General features: G+C 35.4%; 1 protein-coding gene across 4 annotated transcripts in view; it reads right to left on the bottom strand.

The window, feature by feature from the left end:
* Window positions 1-19,802, bottom strand: part of ZZZ3 (zinc finger ZZ-type containing 3) — a 142,957-nt gene that overhangs the window by 99,840 nt on the left and 23,315 nt on the right. For all 4 annotated transcript variants that reach the window (XM_085882459.1, XM_085882460.1, XM_085882457.1 and 1 more), the window contains exon 3: window positions 3,511-3,649. In XM_085882459.1, the coding sequence (XP_085738585.1) occupies window positions 3,511-3,649 (139 nt within the window). The remainder of the gene's footprint in view (window positions 1-3,510; window positions 3,650-19,802) is intronic.

Below are 19,802 nucleotides of genomic sequence, written 5' to 3'. Positions count from 1 at the left end.
GCACGCGCTAATCTCCTGAACGGTGAAAGATAGGAAACAACCTCTGGAACAAAAAATGTCGGGACAGGCCCTGGGAAGGTTATAGGCGAGGTGGCGAGGCCCCTCTGCCGGGGGAGGGGGGGTGTTTCCCCGATATGATATTTGTTTATTTGGTGTTTCCCCGATAAAAAAATATATCATTTTTGGCCTGCTCTCTCAATGGTGAAGAATCACTTTAAAAATTCTCGAATCCATATCTGGATTCAGATCTTCACAAAATTCAATCAATTCGTCCTTGTTACACACCCAACCTGTACACCAAGTTTTGTCCGAATCCATCCATAACTTTTTGAGTAACGTTCCATACATCATTTTAGCCCTATCTCTCAATGGTGAAGAATCACTTAAAAACTGCAGTATCCGGATCTGGATCTTTACCAAAATCTAATCAGTTCGTCTTGTTGTCACACACCCAACCTGTCCACCAAATTTCATCCGAATCCATCCACAACTTTTTGAGATATCCTGCACACAAACCAGTAGACAGACAAACAAACAAATGAAAAATCACTCATAGAGTGACACTTGGCAAAACAGAACAAATTAGAACAGCACTCAATAGAGCGTATGCCTCCGCCAGGCTGAACAGTTTACGTTTTGTTTCCCACTGATGGGCTGGATCTGAAACAAAATCTAATCTGCTTGTTGTTGTCCGCGAACCAAAATCTAATCTGCTAACCAACTCATCCACCGAGTTTTGTCTAATTCTTCCACAAGTCTTTGAGATATCATGATATTGTTACGGGAATGGCCCTTGGTAGGCTACAAAATATAGGATAAGCTCAGATCCCCCATTAAATGCATGTTTAGCGAGGTTGTTCGGTAAAATGGACGTTACATGTGTGTCGGATGCATGCTTATTGTTCGTACAGTGGTGGTGTGCCGAGGGCTTTTTCTTCCTCCCCTCTCCGGACGATAGGCCCCGCCCAGTCGGCTGAGGGGGAGTGGCCTGGAGAGGGAGGTGGAGCTGGGGGGAGGAGTTTGTCGGCTTCGTAAAAGGGGAAGAGCCAGTGGCTTGGGAAGCGAGCGAACGAAGGAGAGACAGTGTGGAATCTGCCGGGAGAGAAGCTGAACCTGAGCGCGCCGATTTCTGCCATTTTTGGCAGTAAGAGAGGCTGCCTGCACGTCGAGTCTGCCTTTTTGGCAGTGGGAGAGGCGGCCTGCACGTCGAGTCGGCGATCGACTCTTATGAGGAGGTGATCGACAGGTTCAACCTGCATCTGGCTGTGGAGCCTCCGTCCTTACTCACCTCACGGCTCGAGACGTTTGTCGATCTGCCTGCGGAGCCCGGCACCTCGATTTGGCCTTATCTGGTGAACAGGCCAGGCCTGGATTTGTATGCTGGACCTTGAGAGAAATCAGCTGAAACCCATTGTCGATCTAACGGTCTTGTGCCGTCGACATTGCGCGGGGCCAGAACGTGCTGAGGAGGGCGTGCGCACGCGATGCCCTGAGAAGAAAGAGTACGGCACCGCCATCTTGCCACGCGGCGTGTTCGAGCTGGGGGCTCGAATCCGTAGACATCGGCTTGTTACGAGCGACATTCGTGCTTTTGACACTTTCCTCTCGTCCATGAAACATCACCAAGTACTCTGTCTTGTCTGCATGCTGTCTGTCTTGTCTGCACGTTGTTTAAGGCATATCTCGGTAGGGACCCCTTCGAAAACTGTAATCCGTAGTTCCCAAGTTAAGAACGGGTTAAAGATTGTTAATAAAAACATTGTCGTGAATGTTTTGCTTGTGTTGTGTTCCCCGATGCTCCCCAATAAATCTGGTTGGTTCATATGAAGTTGCTGAAGATGGATTAATTTGTGTCGCGTCGAGGAACGATCTGTTCGATTGGCATATAAAACCAAAATGGTTACAGACTGGCAGAAAACGCTCGGCATCTGACAAAACCAGTCTATAACTGGGGTTCTATTTCCCCAACTGGTAAGGTCCAGAATTACGTTGGTATCGCGATTGAAGACGCGTATCGCGATTGAAGGCCTGTGTCGAGCCAGCCAGCGTTATAAACCCCGGAGACGGCCAGAGTGGGTTCAGAATCCCTCCGTCGCTGAATCCTTAACAATATATTTTGGCCCGATCTCTCAATTTTAGAAATTCAGCTGATGTTGACCTTTTGACCTTAGAAATAATTGTTGGTTGAATTCATTGACCTGACATGCAAATCCTGTTGAAATTTCGAGTCAATCGGATAAAAATTGAGGATGGTAGAACTTGCACCTGAGTTGACCTTTGGCCTATATTGACCTTAAAAAATAGTTGGTGGTTGAATTCAGTGACCTGATATTTAAATGCTCTTTCAAATTTCAAGTCATTCGGATGAAAATTGACAATTTTAGAAATTCGAAAAAGTTGTTGACGTTTGGCCGATGATGACCTTTTGACTACAAAAATTAATAGGATTCTGTCGGACCACCAACTCCGCCACTTGGTGAAGTTTCGTGAAGATCGGTTTAAAATTGTGACCTGCAGGCGATTAGAGATGAACAGAAACAAAGGGAAGCGATCAACATACTTGACAATTGTTTGTTTTTTTTGCCAAGTAACAGACAGACAGACAGACAGAGGTGAAAACATAACCTTCTTGCTCCTTCGGTGGTGGAGGTAAATATGAAACGTTTTTCATCTATATTGAAAAACACAATCATGCAATTGAAGCAACGAGGACACAACAGAATGGATGGTTTGCCATTGCCTTTCCTGGGGGTACATAATTTGTACCTGCAATCAATCAACAGATCAATGGTTTAAAATGGTGAGTTGAAATAAATAAAAGGCTTTTATAATATTAGAAAGCACCCGCCCGTCCCGTTCCAGCAAAGCCCATCCGCATTCGCATTGGGAAGAAATTAAATTAGGTGGTGGAAGGAGCAAGGAGTGAGACATTGTTAATGGGATATTCATCACAGCCTTTTTAGACGCTCAATTGCAAATGATATACAACAACACACTAAGAGGACGATCAAAATAAAAATGCAAAATGCAAAGCTGGTCCGCATTTAAAATGCAAAGCAGTTTGAATTCAGACGTCTTCTTCTTCAGCCATATTCAGGGACAGATGCATGTGGAAATTGAAACAGAGCTCCAATCAGCCAATCAATTCATGTCTTTATGAATGGCTACAAAGTGTTACTCATTCACATTTCTCTTCGAGCTCAACGCTGGGCAAATCTTTGAGTTCTTTCATGACCATAATTGTTTATAAAGGCAAGGTAATGAAATTATTATTTTTGCTTAACAATGGCAGCAAAAGTCAGAGATAAAAAGATTATGTTGATCATGCCACTCATTAAATATTTGACAAAGGAAGACCACAAATAATTATCAGTAAAAAGGTTTGCAAATGGCCATGCAATTCAAATAATGTTTGCTATTTACATGACTGCCTTCATTTTAATATTTTTTTTCCATACAAGATTGAGACAAGTCATGGGAGAGTGCAGATCTTCCGGTGTTGAACCAAACCTTATTCTGTAGTTTCTCCACAAAGGCGATAGGGTTGGCGAGTGCTTGCTGCTGGTGTTGACTTAAGTGGTCAAGATCTCGAATAGCCTGTGAACGCTGCGCTTCCAACACCACCATGGCCTGTAGTAGTCGCTGATAGCTGAATGGTCAAAAGAAGGCATAGGAATAATGAAAATAAAAGAAGAGAATGAGGGTGAAAGTAGTGGGGTTTAAGAGAATATGTGCAAATAATGGCATACAGTTGTTGAAAAGGAACAGGAAATTTTTTTTGTAATAACATGGGGAAATAATAAGTACCATTCTATATAATAGGTTCACCTAAAGGAATGAAGGAGCCATTGGCAACATTCAAGAGTATGAGGAGCAAAGACCCAGAGAAGTAACTATATGATTTGTGGTAGGGGTAACTTGTAACACAAGATGAGAGCAATGAAGTTTTTTTTTGTTTTTTGAAAGATTCAAAAGCAAGTTGGTGCTTTGGGGAGCCAAATCAGAAGAATTGAGATTATTCATCAGGTCGGTCACATCACTTTGCCATTGCTGACAGGTCGGTGGTCTCTCTGTCTTCTTCCGCCTCATTTCTCGTCTTGCACCCTCTTCACTCTCCGTGTTATCTATCTACCCCACCCCCCAAGTATCTGCAGGACACACGTGGTCCACCAGCAACCTCCTCCTCGTGAAACTGCCAAAATCCAGAACCAATGCTCACCTGCACTCATCTATTCCTCTCTTTTCCCACTATATATATATATATATATATATATATATATATATATATATATATATATATATATATATATATATATATATATACAAATATACATATACAGTCATGCGCCACTTAACGACGGGGTTACGTTCTGAGAAACGCGTCGTTAAGCGACGTCGTCGTTGTGCGAACATCATTTTTTTTTTCGTTTTCAAACATTGTACTTACACAAAACTACACACCTAGGCTATATGGTATAGCCTATTGCTCCTCGGATACAAACCTGTACACCATGTTACTGTACTAAATACTGTCGGCAATTGTAACACGCATCCAAGAGAGACGGAAGACACGTGAGTTTTACCTTTGTGCTGTTCATGACGGCCATCGGTGTTGTTAGCAGCAGCTTACAATCTCCTCTCGCATCGATTATAGAAAGATAAATAAATAGCGTTTGGATTTTATAAATACGTAATCATTGCATCGATGTTATAATTCATAAATGAAGAAACGAGCTCCTGTCAATTGTGATATATATTTTCGGAACAGTGCGATTGTTTTAACAACATGAAAAGCTTCACCGAAAAGAAATTTGTGTTTTAATTTCGACTGTAACAACGATTTATTCGTGGAATTCTTCAATTCAAAAGTAATTTACTTGCTGGAAGGTCATTTTGTCAAAAACGAAAATCCGACGGCGCTCACTTACATTCCTCACTCATCTGCGGTCTGTCGGCGACTGACAGCTTCTGCAGGCTATATATATATATATATATATATATATATATATATATATATATATATATATATATATATATATATATATATATATATATATATATATATATATATATATATATATATATATATATATATATATATATATATATATATATATATATATAACCGGGTGAGTGGCATGCGCCTGTAATCCGGCTACTCGGAGTCTTGGGTTGGAGGATCGCTTGAGGACGGGAGCTCTGATCTGGGCCGCGCTATGAGAGAGTGTAGGGCAGCCCGGAATCATGGCGAAACCCAATCCTTATCTCTGTGTCATAAGAGGCGACCAGGGTTGCATCAGGATGGGCACCCGGCGTAAAACCTTTGCCAAATCAGTATGCGGATCATAAAGGATGATCCGCTGTGGCGACCCCTAACGGGATCAGCCGAAAGAAGAAGAGGATACATACACAAAAACACACACAAACATATATATATATATATATATATATATATATATATATATATATATATATATATATATATATATATATATATATATATATATACACACATACATACATATATGTGTATATGTATCTATATGTTATTTCTGTTAACGTCTGCATGTAATTTGACGTATCTCCTCCAAAACTGTCGGACGGATTGTCGCCACTTTCGGCATGCGGGTGCTCTGTGGTCTAATGAACAGCATGGGCTATGTGAGATCATGCCAGATGGACAGATTTGGGAATTTTGGGCGATTTTCTAAGTTTCACATTCGTTTGCATGGCGACGTGTGACGTCACTGCTGAGAGGCATAATTCCGTCATGACATCGGTCATTCGTTGACGTCATTACGTCTGTTGTCGACAGACCGTCACCGCCGAGAGGCGTAATGCCACTCCTCGAAAACAGCGTCTGCAATGTGAAACCCTCTTCTGCACATGCTGACTACCTCAGAAGGTGAATTTGACACAAAAATGTCACAAGAAACATCGTATATAAAGTAAAGATTTATTTTTATCTACATATTACTGCTCCTGTTCAGTCAAGGGCTAGGCCTATATAATGATAAACTTGCCCCATCAGACGCCAACCTTCCAGTCACACTGCAGAGGATGCAATTTCCAGTCAGACTCGCATAGTCGATGACGATAAACAAATCCCAGGGCCAAACATTTGACAAACATGGAATATACCTCCCAGCCCCTGTGTTCTCCCATGGCCAACTATATGTTGCATTTTCACGTGCAAGAGGTTACTCCTATATATCTATCAAAGTGGACAATAATTCCTCACAAGGACTATTCAGCAACAAGACACTCACCCAAAATGGCATCTACAGGGAGGTCCTTCAGAAAACTAAGGACAGGTAACCACAGTGCATCAATCCCTAATGACACCCTCCCCAGCTTCCTATAACATCAATTATTATGCCTCATCCACCTTTTGCCACCCATTGAACATATAGATATATATATATATATATATATATATATATATATATATATATATATATATACATATATATATATACATATAAAAATATAAATGGAGATAAACATATATATATATATATATATATATATATATATAAAAATTAAATATATATTTATAAATATATAAACATATATTTAAATAAATATAAATGTATATATATATATATATATATATATATATATATATATATATATATATATATATATATATATATATATATATATATATATATATATATATATAGTCAACCCTCGCCATGTGTGTGTTTGCCGTCTGCAATTTCGTATACCTGTGCTTACCTTTTCGACACCCTTTCTCTTCATCCACGCCAATACTCCTGCGTATCCGTGGAAAAAGTGAACTCCTCCCACCTCAAACGACTCAGCTTTTCATGTTGTTTCTTTTTAAACACTTTTAATGCTTGGATCACAATATTTTCCTTCATTTAATATTACCTGTTAAAATCATAATTGTACTGTATCGCCAGGAAATAAAAAAAAATTTGCCTTCTGCATCTTCCAGGAACATCCTCCCAATGAGGACAAAATAAACCCCGCCCACCGTGAACTCGTCCGTAATTCATGGTTTTTAACACTCATTGTTTGGATTACAATATTTTCCTTCATTTAACATTACGTGTTAAATTATAATTGTACCGTATCGCCGGAAAATATAACAATTTGAAAATTTACATTCTGCGTCTTCCAGCATCTGCCGCACCGCCGCATCATTGTCTTCTGGCTGCTTGGCGGTTGGTGAGGTGCGGTATTTTATTGTGATAAAACTTTTGTATCCTCTTCATTTAATCATGGTTCCAAAATATCCAGTAAGTGGGGAATCTGCTGAAGAGCAGAATAAAAAAGTGACGAAAGTGATGACAGTGGAAAAAGTGAAAATATTAAATCGATTTGAGAGTGGTGCATGTGTGACTGCGTTGACGAAAGACTACAACATCAAACAGTCCACTATTCGTTACATTTGTCAATGTTTAGGGAGAGATCTAAAATAAAATTAGGGCGAGATCAACATAATAAATTGGTGGGAACCGCATCCCTTCAAAGTAATAGCAACCATCATACAGCGGTCCCAAGACAGTTATTCCATTAATATGCGTTCAGATAGTCCATTGCCTTTTGTTTAGCGGGACAACGGGACAGTGCGTTGTGTGGATCTTATAGTTAGGTCTGATTATATCTCCATCTTCATTCCTACTCTTTTCCTCTTCTTCCTGAAATAAATCAAAGCAGACACTGCACTCAGCCACCTGTAAAAACTGCAGCCACACCCTCAACGTATGCGTCCTCACAAGTAGGGTGAATATACTGATTCTGGCTCACTTTTCCCCATGTAAGTGAATGGGGGATTTTCAGCGATTCATTTTTTTTCCGCTAAAAAATAAACCCCCTTTTTATCCCAAGGTATATTTATTTGTCTCCCCTTTTAACCTAGGGGCACTCTTTTCAAATAACCAATGCAATAAGATAAAAATTTGTTCAAGTAGTAAAGTAGTAATGTGATTTGTTAAAGGTGATCTAAAGAAATATCTGAAACATGTAAGCCTCGGGACACTCTTTTTCAAATAACCAATGCATATTGTTTAGCTCACTCATTGAACCTATAAAGATTTGTTCATTCTCAAATTCCTAAATGAGTTCTGCCTTGATGGTTTAAATAACTACCTTGGAGACTCAGGGGGAAAAAGGTTCTGCCAAGATGGTTCCGAATATGGAGCCTACCTTGGAGACTCACAAATTTTGAAAAAAAATCAGGAAATGAGTTATCCCTTGGAGACTTTGTAAGTTGGTTTTATTTTGGAGACTTGAAATGTGGGTTCTGGCTTGATAACTCACAATGTGATACATATCTTGAAAACTCAACAGGAATGTGGTTATACCTTGAAGACTTGGAAAGTGGGGTTTATTTTGGAGACTTGAAATGCTACCACTCTTTGGGATCTAAACCTATCGATGTAGTTCTTTGTTGGCTGGTGCTTGATGAGAGCAATATCAAGAAAGTTCTGGGAAGAAAGTGCAGGAAAGTTCTTACTCCCCCTTTCGACTTCATCAAACCTGAAAGCTTTAAAAGACAGAATTGGACGAAGAGAAAAAACATTAAAAAAAAAAAAATATATATATATATATATATATATATATATATATATATATATATATATATATATATATATATATATATATATATATATATATATATATATATATATATATATATATATATATATTGTTAGTTCTGGGAAGAAAGTGCAGGCTTACTCTACCTTTCTACTTCATCAAACCTGAAAGTCTTAAAAGACAGAATTGGAAGAAGAGAAAATATATATATATATATATATATATATATATATATATATATATATATATATATATATATATATATATATATATATATATATATATATATATATATATATATATATATTGTTGAAATACGTATTGAAAAAAAGACTGTGTTGGGCGAGGGTTGGGGTTGAAATTTTGAATGTGAGGGTTGAGGTGAGGGTTGGGATTTTGAATGTGAAGGTTGGGGTTGAGATTTTGAATGTGTAGGTTGGGGTTGAGATTTTGAATGTGAAGGTTGGGGTTGAGATTTTGAATGTGAGGGTTGGGGTTGAGATTTTGAATGTGAGGGTTGGGGTTGAGATTTTGAATGTGAGGGTTGGGGTTGAGATTTTGAATGTGAGGGTTGGGGTTAAGATTTTGAATGTGAGGGTTGGGGTTGAGATTTTGAATGTGAGGGTTGGGGTTGAGATTTTGAATGTGAGGGTTGGGCGACACACACACACACACACACACACACACACACACACACACACACACACACACACACACACACACACACACACACACACACACACACACACACGTTAAGCCTTGACAATTCAGTTGAGGATTCTGTGTTTTGGGTTCACAGATCTAAGAACGTCCCCCCTTGACACACATTATATACGGCAGATGCCACCTGTTATACACCTCAGACTTGGCCCTCGAGTGTCCACAACGGTGTATAGTCGGAGGGAGTGAAGCGCCAACCCATTGCTGCCATTGCACACACATTATATTCTGTTATACACCTCGGACTAGGCCCTCGAGTGTCCACAACGGTGTATGGTAGGAGGGAGTGAAGCGCCAACCCATTGCTCCCATCTCTCTCTCACACACACACACACACACACACACACACACACACACACACACACACACACACACACACACACACACACACACACACACACACACACACACACACACACACACGTTAAGCCTTGACTATTCAGTTGAGGATTCTGTGAACGTCCCCCCTTGACACACATTATATACTGATATACACCTCGGACTTGGCCCTCGAGTGCCCACAAAGGTGTATAGTAGGAGGGAGTGAAGGGCCAACCCATTGCTCCCATGGGTATTATCTGCTTAGTTTTGTCTTTTATAACTCCTGTGAATAAAATGAACCTAAAATCTCTTCCCCTTCGAAATCATATATCTTATAAGTCCAAGGAACCGTATCTATTACATCAACAATTTTAAAAAGTTCGTTCGTCCATCGTTTCGTATAACCTTTTTCAAAATGAGATTTCCACCTATATATTCTTACGATATCACCAACTTTGAACTTAGGATTTCTAACATTAATCTCTTTTTCATATTTTAATTTTGTAAATGTTTCTGATGGTCTCATATTCGTTGACGTGTGAATCGTGTCATTATACTTATCCACAATATCCTGAATACAAGATGACCATTGTTGTGAACAGAGTTGTGCGAATTTTTTATATATCTCTCTTTTAAGGTACGATTAAAACATTCAACAACAACGGCCTTTCCTTCATTAAAGGTACTGTATAATGTAATACTGTTATTTTTTAGAAAATTAATAAATGTCTTGTTATAAAACTCTCCACCCTCATCAGTCCACAATTTTTTAGGTTTTCTCTTACTTTTATTAAATATCTGTTGAAAGGCTAACATAAGAGTATTACCTGTTTTGTTTTTTAAAGGGACAACCCATGCGTATCTACTCCTCAAATCAATAACGGTTAAAGCATACTTGTACCCCTTATCATTATTGAGTTCAATCAAATCAGCGGACCAGATAGCGGACGAATCAGTGGAATCAGATATAATCAACTTCCTTGGAATAAACCTTCCTTCTACGAAACTTTGTGAATATTGGTTTATGGAATTCATTAGCCAATTGCTCTTCAGTCTTAATGACATCATTAGAGCCTATAAGTTTTTTGAATTGCCAAGCCCAAGTTTCAATTTAGCACTGATCATTTTCTTCACGATGAATCTATCAACTTTTTCTCTTAGCGCTGGATTTTGTATCAGAGACAAATTATACAACATTTCTCTATTGGCTTCATGCTTTTCTTCCAAAGTTGTGGTATTCCCATAATCAATATCGTGTCTCATGCACACTTCATCAACCCTATTGATGGGCTTACTCCATGATTTAGGATTGTCTGCCTCATCTAATCTTTTATCTAAGTTTGTGCCTGGACCTTAGAAAGAATACCCTGGTAGATGCAATTCCCCTGGTATTCCAGTAGCTGTAAATTTACTTCCTGATAAAAAAATTTTGAATATCTCCTCAGAGTTTGTGTTTGGAGATAAATTGACACTTTTTTGAATCACACACCGAACATGTACCTTTTTGTATAACCCTGTAATTTTTACTTTTAAAATATGAAATATTTTTAACCTCTGCCATCGAAGATGGATGGAGGTTACTGTTTTCACCCCTGTCTGTTTGTTTGTGAACAGTATTATGGAAAAACTCCTGGACGGATTTCGACGAAACTTGGTGGGGGATTAGGTATGGGCCTTGGATCATGCCATTAGATTTTGGACTTGGTCCAAAAAAAAAAAAAAAAAATTAGAAAATTTTGCACCTTTTTTTCAAAAAAATTTCAATTTAATATGAAAAATATTTGAATTTTTTTTGCATTTCTACATGTTTTAAGTGATTTCCAACCCCCCAAAAAAAATTTGTTAGAGAAAAAAAAAATTTGCAACTTTTTTTTTCCAAAAAATTTCGATTTTTTTTTTTGGCATTTCTACATGCGCTTCGATCTGGTTTAGTTTATTCAATCGTGGTTCAGTAGAGTCTGATCCGTTTTGACCTACAATGAATATGATATCAGGTTCACTTAAGTGACCCAGCAGTATTGGCGGCGGAGGTTTTGCACTCCACCGAGTGCTCCCCCTCAAGTTAGTATTAGTTTTCTTTTTACATTTGAGACAATAACTCATTTATTTATGAGAAAAATTCCAACAGAGTGCAAAAACATTTTTAGTTTCCAACATGCACATTTGAATCTTAATGTTTAAAACATAAAGAATCCTTAGAAACGTCTTTACTCTCTCCTCCATTTTTTAAAGAAAAAAATGAAAAAATTTCATCAAAGTCAATATCTTACCGATGCCAATAGTCTTGTCGAAAATATTGCAAATAGACTTGTCAATTCTTTGTTTTCCTCCTCGGTTGGTTGAGTTATTTTCTGTAATACCTGCAATCTTTTTTTAATCTCACTGGTTTCCATATTTTGATATTTATTCATTCTTGCTCTTTCCTCCCTCTCCTCCTTCTCTCTCTTCTCCTTTTCCTCCTCTTCTCTCTCTTCTTCAACTCCTTCCTCATCCCTTACTATCCTTGAATCGCTTACACCCCATAGAATATCATACATATATTCATTGGGATTTCTTGTTATTCCTGTATCCAAAATAATTTTTTTTACAACAGGAAACCAATAAAATTTCTTTTGAATTTCTAAAAGAGCCTTACGTTTTCTTCACTTTATATTTTTTTCATTATTTAACATTCTAATTAAAGCTAAAGTTGTCGGTTTATCAACATCAGCATAATGCCAATCTTTTATTGAAAATACCTTTCTTATGTTGTAGAACATATTTATTAAAATACCGAATACCCTTTTCTTGAAGGTATGCTTGGACACAGAAATGATAATTTTCTTGAAGCCTTCTTGCCGTCATTTATGTATAAGAAATATATGTTAGAATAATATTATGACACGAAACACCTCCCCATCTTCCCATAGTTAAATCATTTTGTATTTCCTTACTTATTATATATAATCCTGTTTTTTCTGTTTTCATGATATAAACTAGGGCAAAACCATTATTATATTTACCCTTATTAAATTCTTTTATTTGTTGTTTACTAATCGTGCTTCCACAAAACTCATTCTCTATACCAAGTGGATAATATTCTTCCTTACGAGACTGATTTAATTGTTCCAGGTCTTCTAGGTCAATTTTAAATGACCAATTATACCCTAAATTATTCATATCATACCCCCATTGTTCTATTCTCATACAAACGATACGCCCTTCTTTATAAAAATGTATTTTAATTGTAACTGTGAATTCTGTACGACCTGGAGATAAAATCAACACTTCTGTATCTTTGGAATACACGGCCGTTTTATTCAAGTATGTATGTATGTATGTATGTATGTATGTATGTATGTATGTATGTATGTATGTATGTATATATATATATATATATATATATATATATATGTATATATATATAGATATATATATAGATATATATATATATATATATATATATATATATATATATATATATTGTGATAAATCGCTTAATCTCACCATGTCATTCGTGTCAGTCGGGCTTGGATAATTTTTTAATTCATAAGCATTTTTCATATTAATATTTTTTGTTATACTATATTTATGTCGTTCAGCCTGTGCCTTTGTGAAATAATTTGATAAATCAATATCCAGTTCTTGGGATACACCAAAGATAGAACCATCTTTACCAACATAAGTCATTTATATTAGATTAAAAATAATGTCACAATTTTTTTTTATTTTTGTTGAGTTGAAATAACACATGTAGAGATAATTGACCACAACACTTGGAATTTAATTCTTGGACTTTAAATGTTTGATATGTGGCGTGGTACAACTCCTCGGTACGCTACCCGCACGGGTACTTAGGTATATCGACATTCGGCAATTCACCCTATTTCGCGCGGGTAGAATGCGGACTGGGTTGTGGTGAGGTTAAACCCCCACCCGTGACTGGCTCCTGGCGGTAGTTCCAGGAGGGTCACGGCTGAATTGTCCGTTCCGGTGGGCGATGTGTCGCGATTTGAGTTATGTGCCCAATCGCACGATGGGCGGGCAAAATTCGTAACAATATCTTCTTTTTGAAGACCAGCATTAAAAGGTTGTGAGAGTAGTTGATACTCTGGTTGAAAACTCGACTTTGTGAAAATTATTAAATTATCATAATCTAAAAAGTTGGGAGTCAGGAGCATCTTCAAAAGTAAGCAGGTTTTTCCGCATCGGCTTGAACCAACTATGAGACATCTTAATGAATTTGTAAGATTTTTATGATTGTTAAATTTTATCTTATTTTCCCAAATGGGTAAAAAATCATTCATTTATATATTTGGAAAACAGGTTATTTAATTTATTTTGGGCTTTTTTAGAAACTCGATATTTTATCCAAAGTTCAGGTTTAATTTCAAGATAATCCATTATTTTATATATGCAATATCTTGTATTGATATTTCACTGAAAATCACATCCATGAATAATATACAACAACAATCCTTTGAACATTTCTCTAATACGTTCAGTTTCTTCCCTTGTAAGGAAAGGTGTGTTATCACCCTCATACTTTACATTCATTTGTCTAATCAATCTTGTAAAGTAATTCATTTTTGGTGTCAATCTAAAAGAAATATTTTCCTTTTTATATTTTTTATTATCATTAATTAGAAGATGATCACAGAATATACATTGTTTATAGGCTTTTAACTCTGTGTTTAATCCCACTCTATCACACGCAGGACAATTCTCGAATTTGTCATATGGAGAATCAGGGAAGTCCTAGCATATTTATAAAGTAAAACTTTACTTAAACTAAAGTTCATCTTCAGAATCATCTATACTTTCAAAATCTTCAGATGAATATCGACTCATTTAATGAGTAGAAACAATATTACCATTGATATCTATATACCTTTTTTCATTACCAGATTCAACTACAACATTTTTTGTATTAAAGGTGATTTTAAAATGATCCTTAAATACAATTGAACGAAATGTCACTTCACCTGATATATTAACATCCTTTATTTCATCAGGATTTACATCTTTAGGGTTGTTGAAAAAAATACAAATTTCTCCTTGCATATTACAGATGGTCTTATCTTTTCTTTCTAAAGCTTCATCCATAAGGTTTTTATTTTTTGATACTTTTTCTTGTTTCATTGCTTTTTCTAGTTTTGAATACACTACCAGAAGGAGAGGAGAAACTTTTGTTGGAGATACTTTAATTGATGTTCTTCCAGATATAGTAAAAGCCCTTCCACTGAAGGAAATTGAAGAACTCATATTATTTACCATAATTGTTTTTATCCAATAGTTGTTAAATTTTTCTTTGTTCAATTTTACATCCTTGACATATTTCTCAGTATCTTTTACAAATGAAGAGATTGATTGAAACTTGTCTTTTGTGTCTTGAAACATTGTATTTATTAAGTGAAAAAAGTTGGAGGATAAAATGGTTTTAAGCACAGATTCACCTATAAATTAAATGAAATTTTCATTAAGAAAATTTTAGTTTAAGCAAAGTTTTATTATATAAATATGGTGAATACAACGTACTGCGATGTTTGTAATCACGAATATAAATATTATAAAAAACACCTTCAAACCAACAAACATACATTTAATCTATTTCATCAAATATCTCCTCTTGAGTTGGAAAGAAAACATTGTGATATCTGCTCAAAGGATGTTTTGAAGAGTAGTTATAATAGACATCTTCAATCACAAAAACACAAGAAGAATGAGTTTAAAGTAAAGTAAAGGGAGACTATTATATTGAAAACACTGATGGGGCATTTAAAGGGCATATAAAAATAAGGATTTTTCAATTTGGAGAACCCGGTCCATCATCAATAGCTGAATCAATTGAAATAGTGAAACCTGATGTTGAAAAAGTTATTAAAAAGACATTAAAAGAAATGAAAACTTTAAAGTTTTATATGGGAGTGAAAATGAATATGAAAAGATGAGATGAAGAACAAACTCCTTATATGAGAACAGATCTTCATTTTATAACATCATTTCAAGATTTTTTGAATCGTGGGGTTTATGAAGAACTATCAAGACAAGAGGATGTTGATAATACAGTGGTAGGAAGTGGATTTAATATTTTTAAAAATCATCTTTTTAGATATACACATTCTAAAATCAAACCCTCTTAAAGCTTCTTCTTATATTGAATTACTAAAAGAAATAAAACTAAAGAAGGCAGTTGTTAATATTAAGAACAATGATAATAAATGATTTCTCTGGTCTGTTCTTGCTCACTTACATCCACCAAATTGTAATTCAGAAGAGTAAAACAATATATGAAATATGAGAATACCTTGGACATTAAAGATTTTAAATTCCCAATGCCACTAACAGATATTCCTAAATTTGAGAAAAAGAATAATCTTTCTATTAATGTATATGGATTAACGGATACAAACAAAGGTCAAATATTAAAAATTTCAAACAACTATAAAAATGAAGAAACACACATTGATCTTTTATATTTTAGTGTTGGAAAGAATTCACATAATACATACATCAATAATTTATCAAGATCAATCTCTTCTCAGGTCTTCAGAACAGCAAACAAAATATATCCTTGTAAGCGATGTCTTTATTCATTTCATACAAAAGAACGATTAGAACAACATTCAAAATATTGTAGTAATCATAAATCAGCTGTAATTACAATGCCTAAACCTGGTGAAAAGATTTCTTTTGAAGATTATAATAAATCTATCATGCACCCATTTGTGATATACACTGATTTTGAATGTATCCTAAAAAAGATAAATACAGCTTCTCCTAATTCAAAAGAATCATATACAAATAAATATCAAAAACATATTCCTTGTGGTTTCTGTTATTATATCAAATCATCTGTTGGAGAAAAGTACAATAAACTTGAACATTATAGTGGAAAAAAAGCTTAACAAGAGTTTGTAAAACGATTAGAAAAGGATTGTATAAGACTAACTAAATTAATGAAAAAGAAACAAATGAACCGATGAAATTAACCAAAGAAGAAAAATTAGAATTTAGAAAGAACAATATCTGTCATATTTGTGAAGAGGAAATTGAGGAGTCTAAAGTTAGGGATCATTGTCATCTTACTGATAAATATAGAGGTCCCGCTCATTTCTGTTGTAATCTTAATTATAAATTTCCTTCTTTTATTCCAGTCTTTCTTCACAACAGCGCCAACTATAATACACATCTATTTATAAATGAACTTTCAAAAACACCAGGGAATATTTCTGCCATAACAAACACAAGTCAAAAGTATATTTCATTTACAAAAATGATATTCACAAAACCTTGAACTCGTATTAGGTTTCTAGATTCTTACAAGTTTATGGGAACACCACGAGCCTACCTAACATCAAATCTAAGCTCCATGGGGTCTTTTCCAAATCTTAATTCATTCTTTCCAAAAGAGGAAATTCTCACTAAAGAGGAAATTCAGATTAAAGAGAGAATTCAAAGTAAAGAGGAAATTCTAATTAATGAGGAAATTAATGAAGAAATCCTAACTGAAGATGAAATCCTAATTATAAAGAAAATTCAAACAAGGAATGAAATTCTAACTAAAGAGGAAATTCTGATTAAAGAGGGAATTCTAACTAGAGAGGAAATTCAAACAAGGAATGAAATTCAAAGTAAAGAGAAAATTCTTGCAAGTAAGGGAATTTATCCTTATGATTATATGGATTCATTTATGAGATTTAAAGAAACACAACTTCCTTCAAAAGAAAGTTTCTATAATAACCTTTATGAAGAAGAGATAAGTGATAAGGAATATAAACACGCACAAGAAATCTGGAAAATATTTAAGATAAAGAACCTTGGACAATATCATGATTTGTATCTATAAACATGTTTTATTGTTAGCTGTTGTGTTTGGAGCTGTTAGATCACTCTGTCATAATAAAAATTGTTATGGATTAGATCCTGCCCACTATTTCACAGCTCCTGATTTAGCTTGGAGTGCAATGTTGAAAATGACAAAACAAGATATAGATTTAATCAGTGATGTTGATATGCTTTTGATGATTGAGAAGTCTAAGAGAGGTGGAATATCACAAGTATGTTCAAAAAGATATGCGAAAGCAAATAATAAATATCTCCCAAATTATGATAGTGAAAAAGATAGTAATTATTTGATGTATTTTGATGCTAATAATTTGTATGGATGGGCAATGTCTCAATCTGTGCCTTGTGGTAAATTAGAGTGGGTGGAAGAAAACGATTATGAAAAGGCTTTGATGAATATTGTTATTTATTCTCAAGAGGAATTGAATGAGGAAGAAGAAGGTTATTATTTTGAAGTTGATTTGAGGTACCCGAGTGATCTTCATAATAAGCATAAAAACCTTCCTTTTACATGCGAGAAAGAAACCCCAAAGAAAGAATGATTAAGTGATAATCATTAAAGTTTTAATATTAAAGGCAAATCAACAGAAAAGTTATTAACAACATTCTATGATAAAGAGGGATACGTTTTGCATTAGAGAAGCTTGAAACAGTTTTTGAGAGAAGGATTGAGAGTAGCTAAAATTCATAGACTTTGAAAAATTAAACAAAGTCCTTGGATGAAAAAGTATATTAAATTCAATACAGATATGAGAACAAATACAAAAGTAAAATTTGAAGGGGAATTCTATAAATTGATGAATAATGCTGTCTTTGGAAAGACAATGGAGAATGTTAGAAACAGGCAAAACATTAGATTTGCAACATCTTGGAAAGAAGCTTCCAGATTGATAAATAAACCAAGTTTTAAGAGAGAAGAGGTTTTTTCAGAGAACTTTTCTGCTCTTCATATGGAAAAGGAAAGTATTGTAATGGATAAACCAATTTATATTGGAACAGCAGTTCTTGATTTATCAAAGATATTGATGTGTGATTATTTGTATAATGGCTTAAAGAAAGAGTATGGTGAAAATGTTTCATTGTTGTATATGGACAATGATAGTTTTATCCTAGATATAAAAACTGATGATGTTTATAAAGATATGAAGAACAAGTGAAATCCTTCAATACAGCGCGTGTGGTGAATCAAATCAGTACACTAATGTTAAAATATGCAATTTATGCTTTTTCAGTTGAAAAACAATTAAAAAGCGGACTTAATATTTGAAATGTAAAAATCTTGTTATTATTGTGATAAGCACCTTTTTATATAACAGAAGGAATGAAATCATTCGATACGGCGTGGGAGGGGGCCGCAAAAGAATGATTGTAAGTAAATTTCAACTACTAATGCATGACGAAACACTTGTTTATGGCTAATATTAAAGAGAATGATGGCATAAGAAGAACTTAGCCTGGAATCCTCATGCATAACACCGCCCACACAACACACGTGGTGTTCTTTGACCAATCAGGAGCAGTGCAGTTACAGTATAGTTTGCTTCAGCTCGATTGGTCTTGTCCTGCACGTGATGTTTTCGGGGTTTTTTTCGTTCTTGTTGAATCTGAGGAGATTATTTTTTCGTTCTTGTTGTAAGTAAATTTCAACTACGAATGCATGACGAAACACTTGTTTATGGCTAATATTAAAGAGAATGATGGCAAAAGAAGAACTTAGCTTTCTGTGTTCGGCGCGAAATGCCATGGTGGACGGAAATGACGTCTTTCGTTCGTTCGTTCGTACATGAGGGAGCGTTTCTTTGTTTTTTCCGTCAAGCAATAAATCAAATGGTTTTCACATACATAACACATTAGTTTCACAAATTTCCATTGAAATACTCGGGTATTTCCGTCAATTGTCGCCATTTCCGTCGAGGTTACGCACTGCATCTACCGGACGGCCGTCATTGGCTGTCTTGAGGCAAGTGGGGGGGGCGGGGACACACCGGACCCACCGGAGATGTGGTAGACGACGCCGGGGACATTTCAAACTCAGTGCAATTGTATACAGCGCACACACTGTAAATATATTGGAGTATATGATACAAGTAATTTTAGTAAGAAGAGCGAGTTATTTTCAAAAAAGAATGAAAAGGTTATTGGTAAGTTTAAGGATGAGTTGGGTGGAAAGGTAATGAGTGATTTTATTGGATTGAGAGCAAAGGCATATGCTTACAAGTATGGTGATCAGATTGATAAGAGGTTAAAGGGAATAAAGAAATATGTAATAAAGAAATCAATAACTTTTAGAAATTATTATAATTGTTTGATGAATAAGAAAGAAGAATATAGGAAAATGATTACAATAAGAAGTTATAAACATA

This window comes from Eptatretus burgeri, chromosome 5, assembly GCF_056783735.1.
Source record: "Eptatretus burgeri isolate ZD-2024b chromosome 5, Ebu_testis_v1, whole genome shotgun sequence".
NCBI lineage: Eukaryota > Metazoa > Chordata > Myxini > Myxiniformes > Myxinidae > Eptatretus > Eptatretus burgeri.
This window is presented reverse-complemented; position numbering and strand designations above follow the sequence as displayed.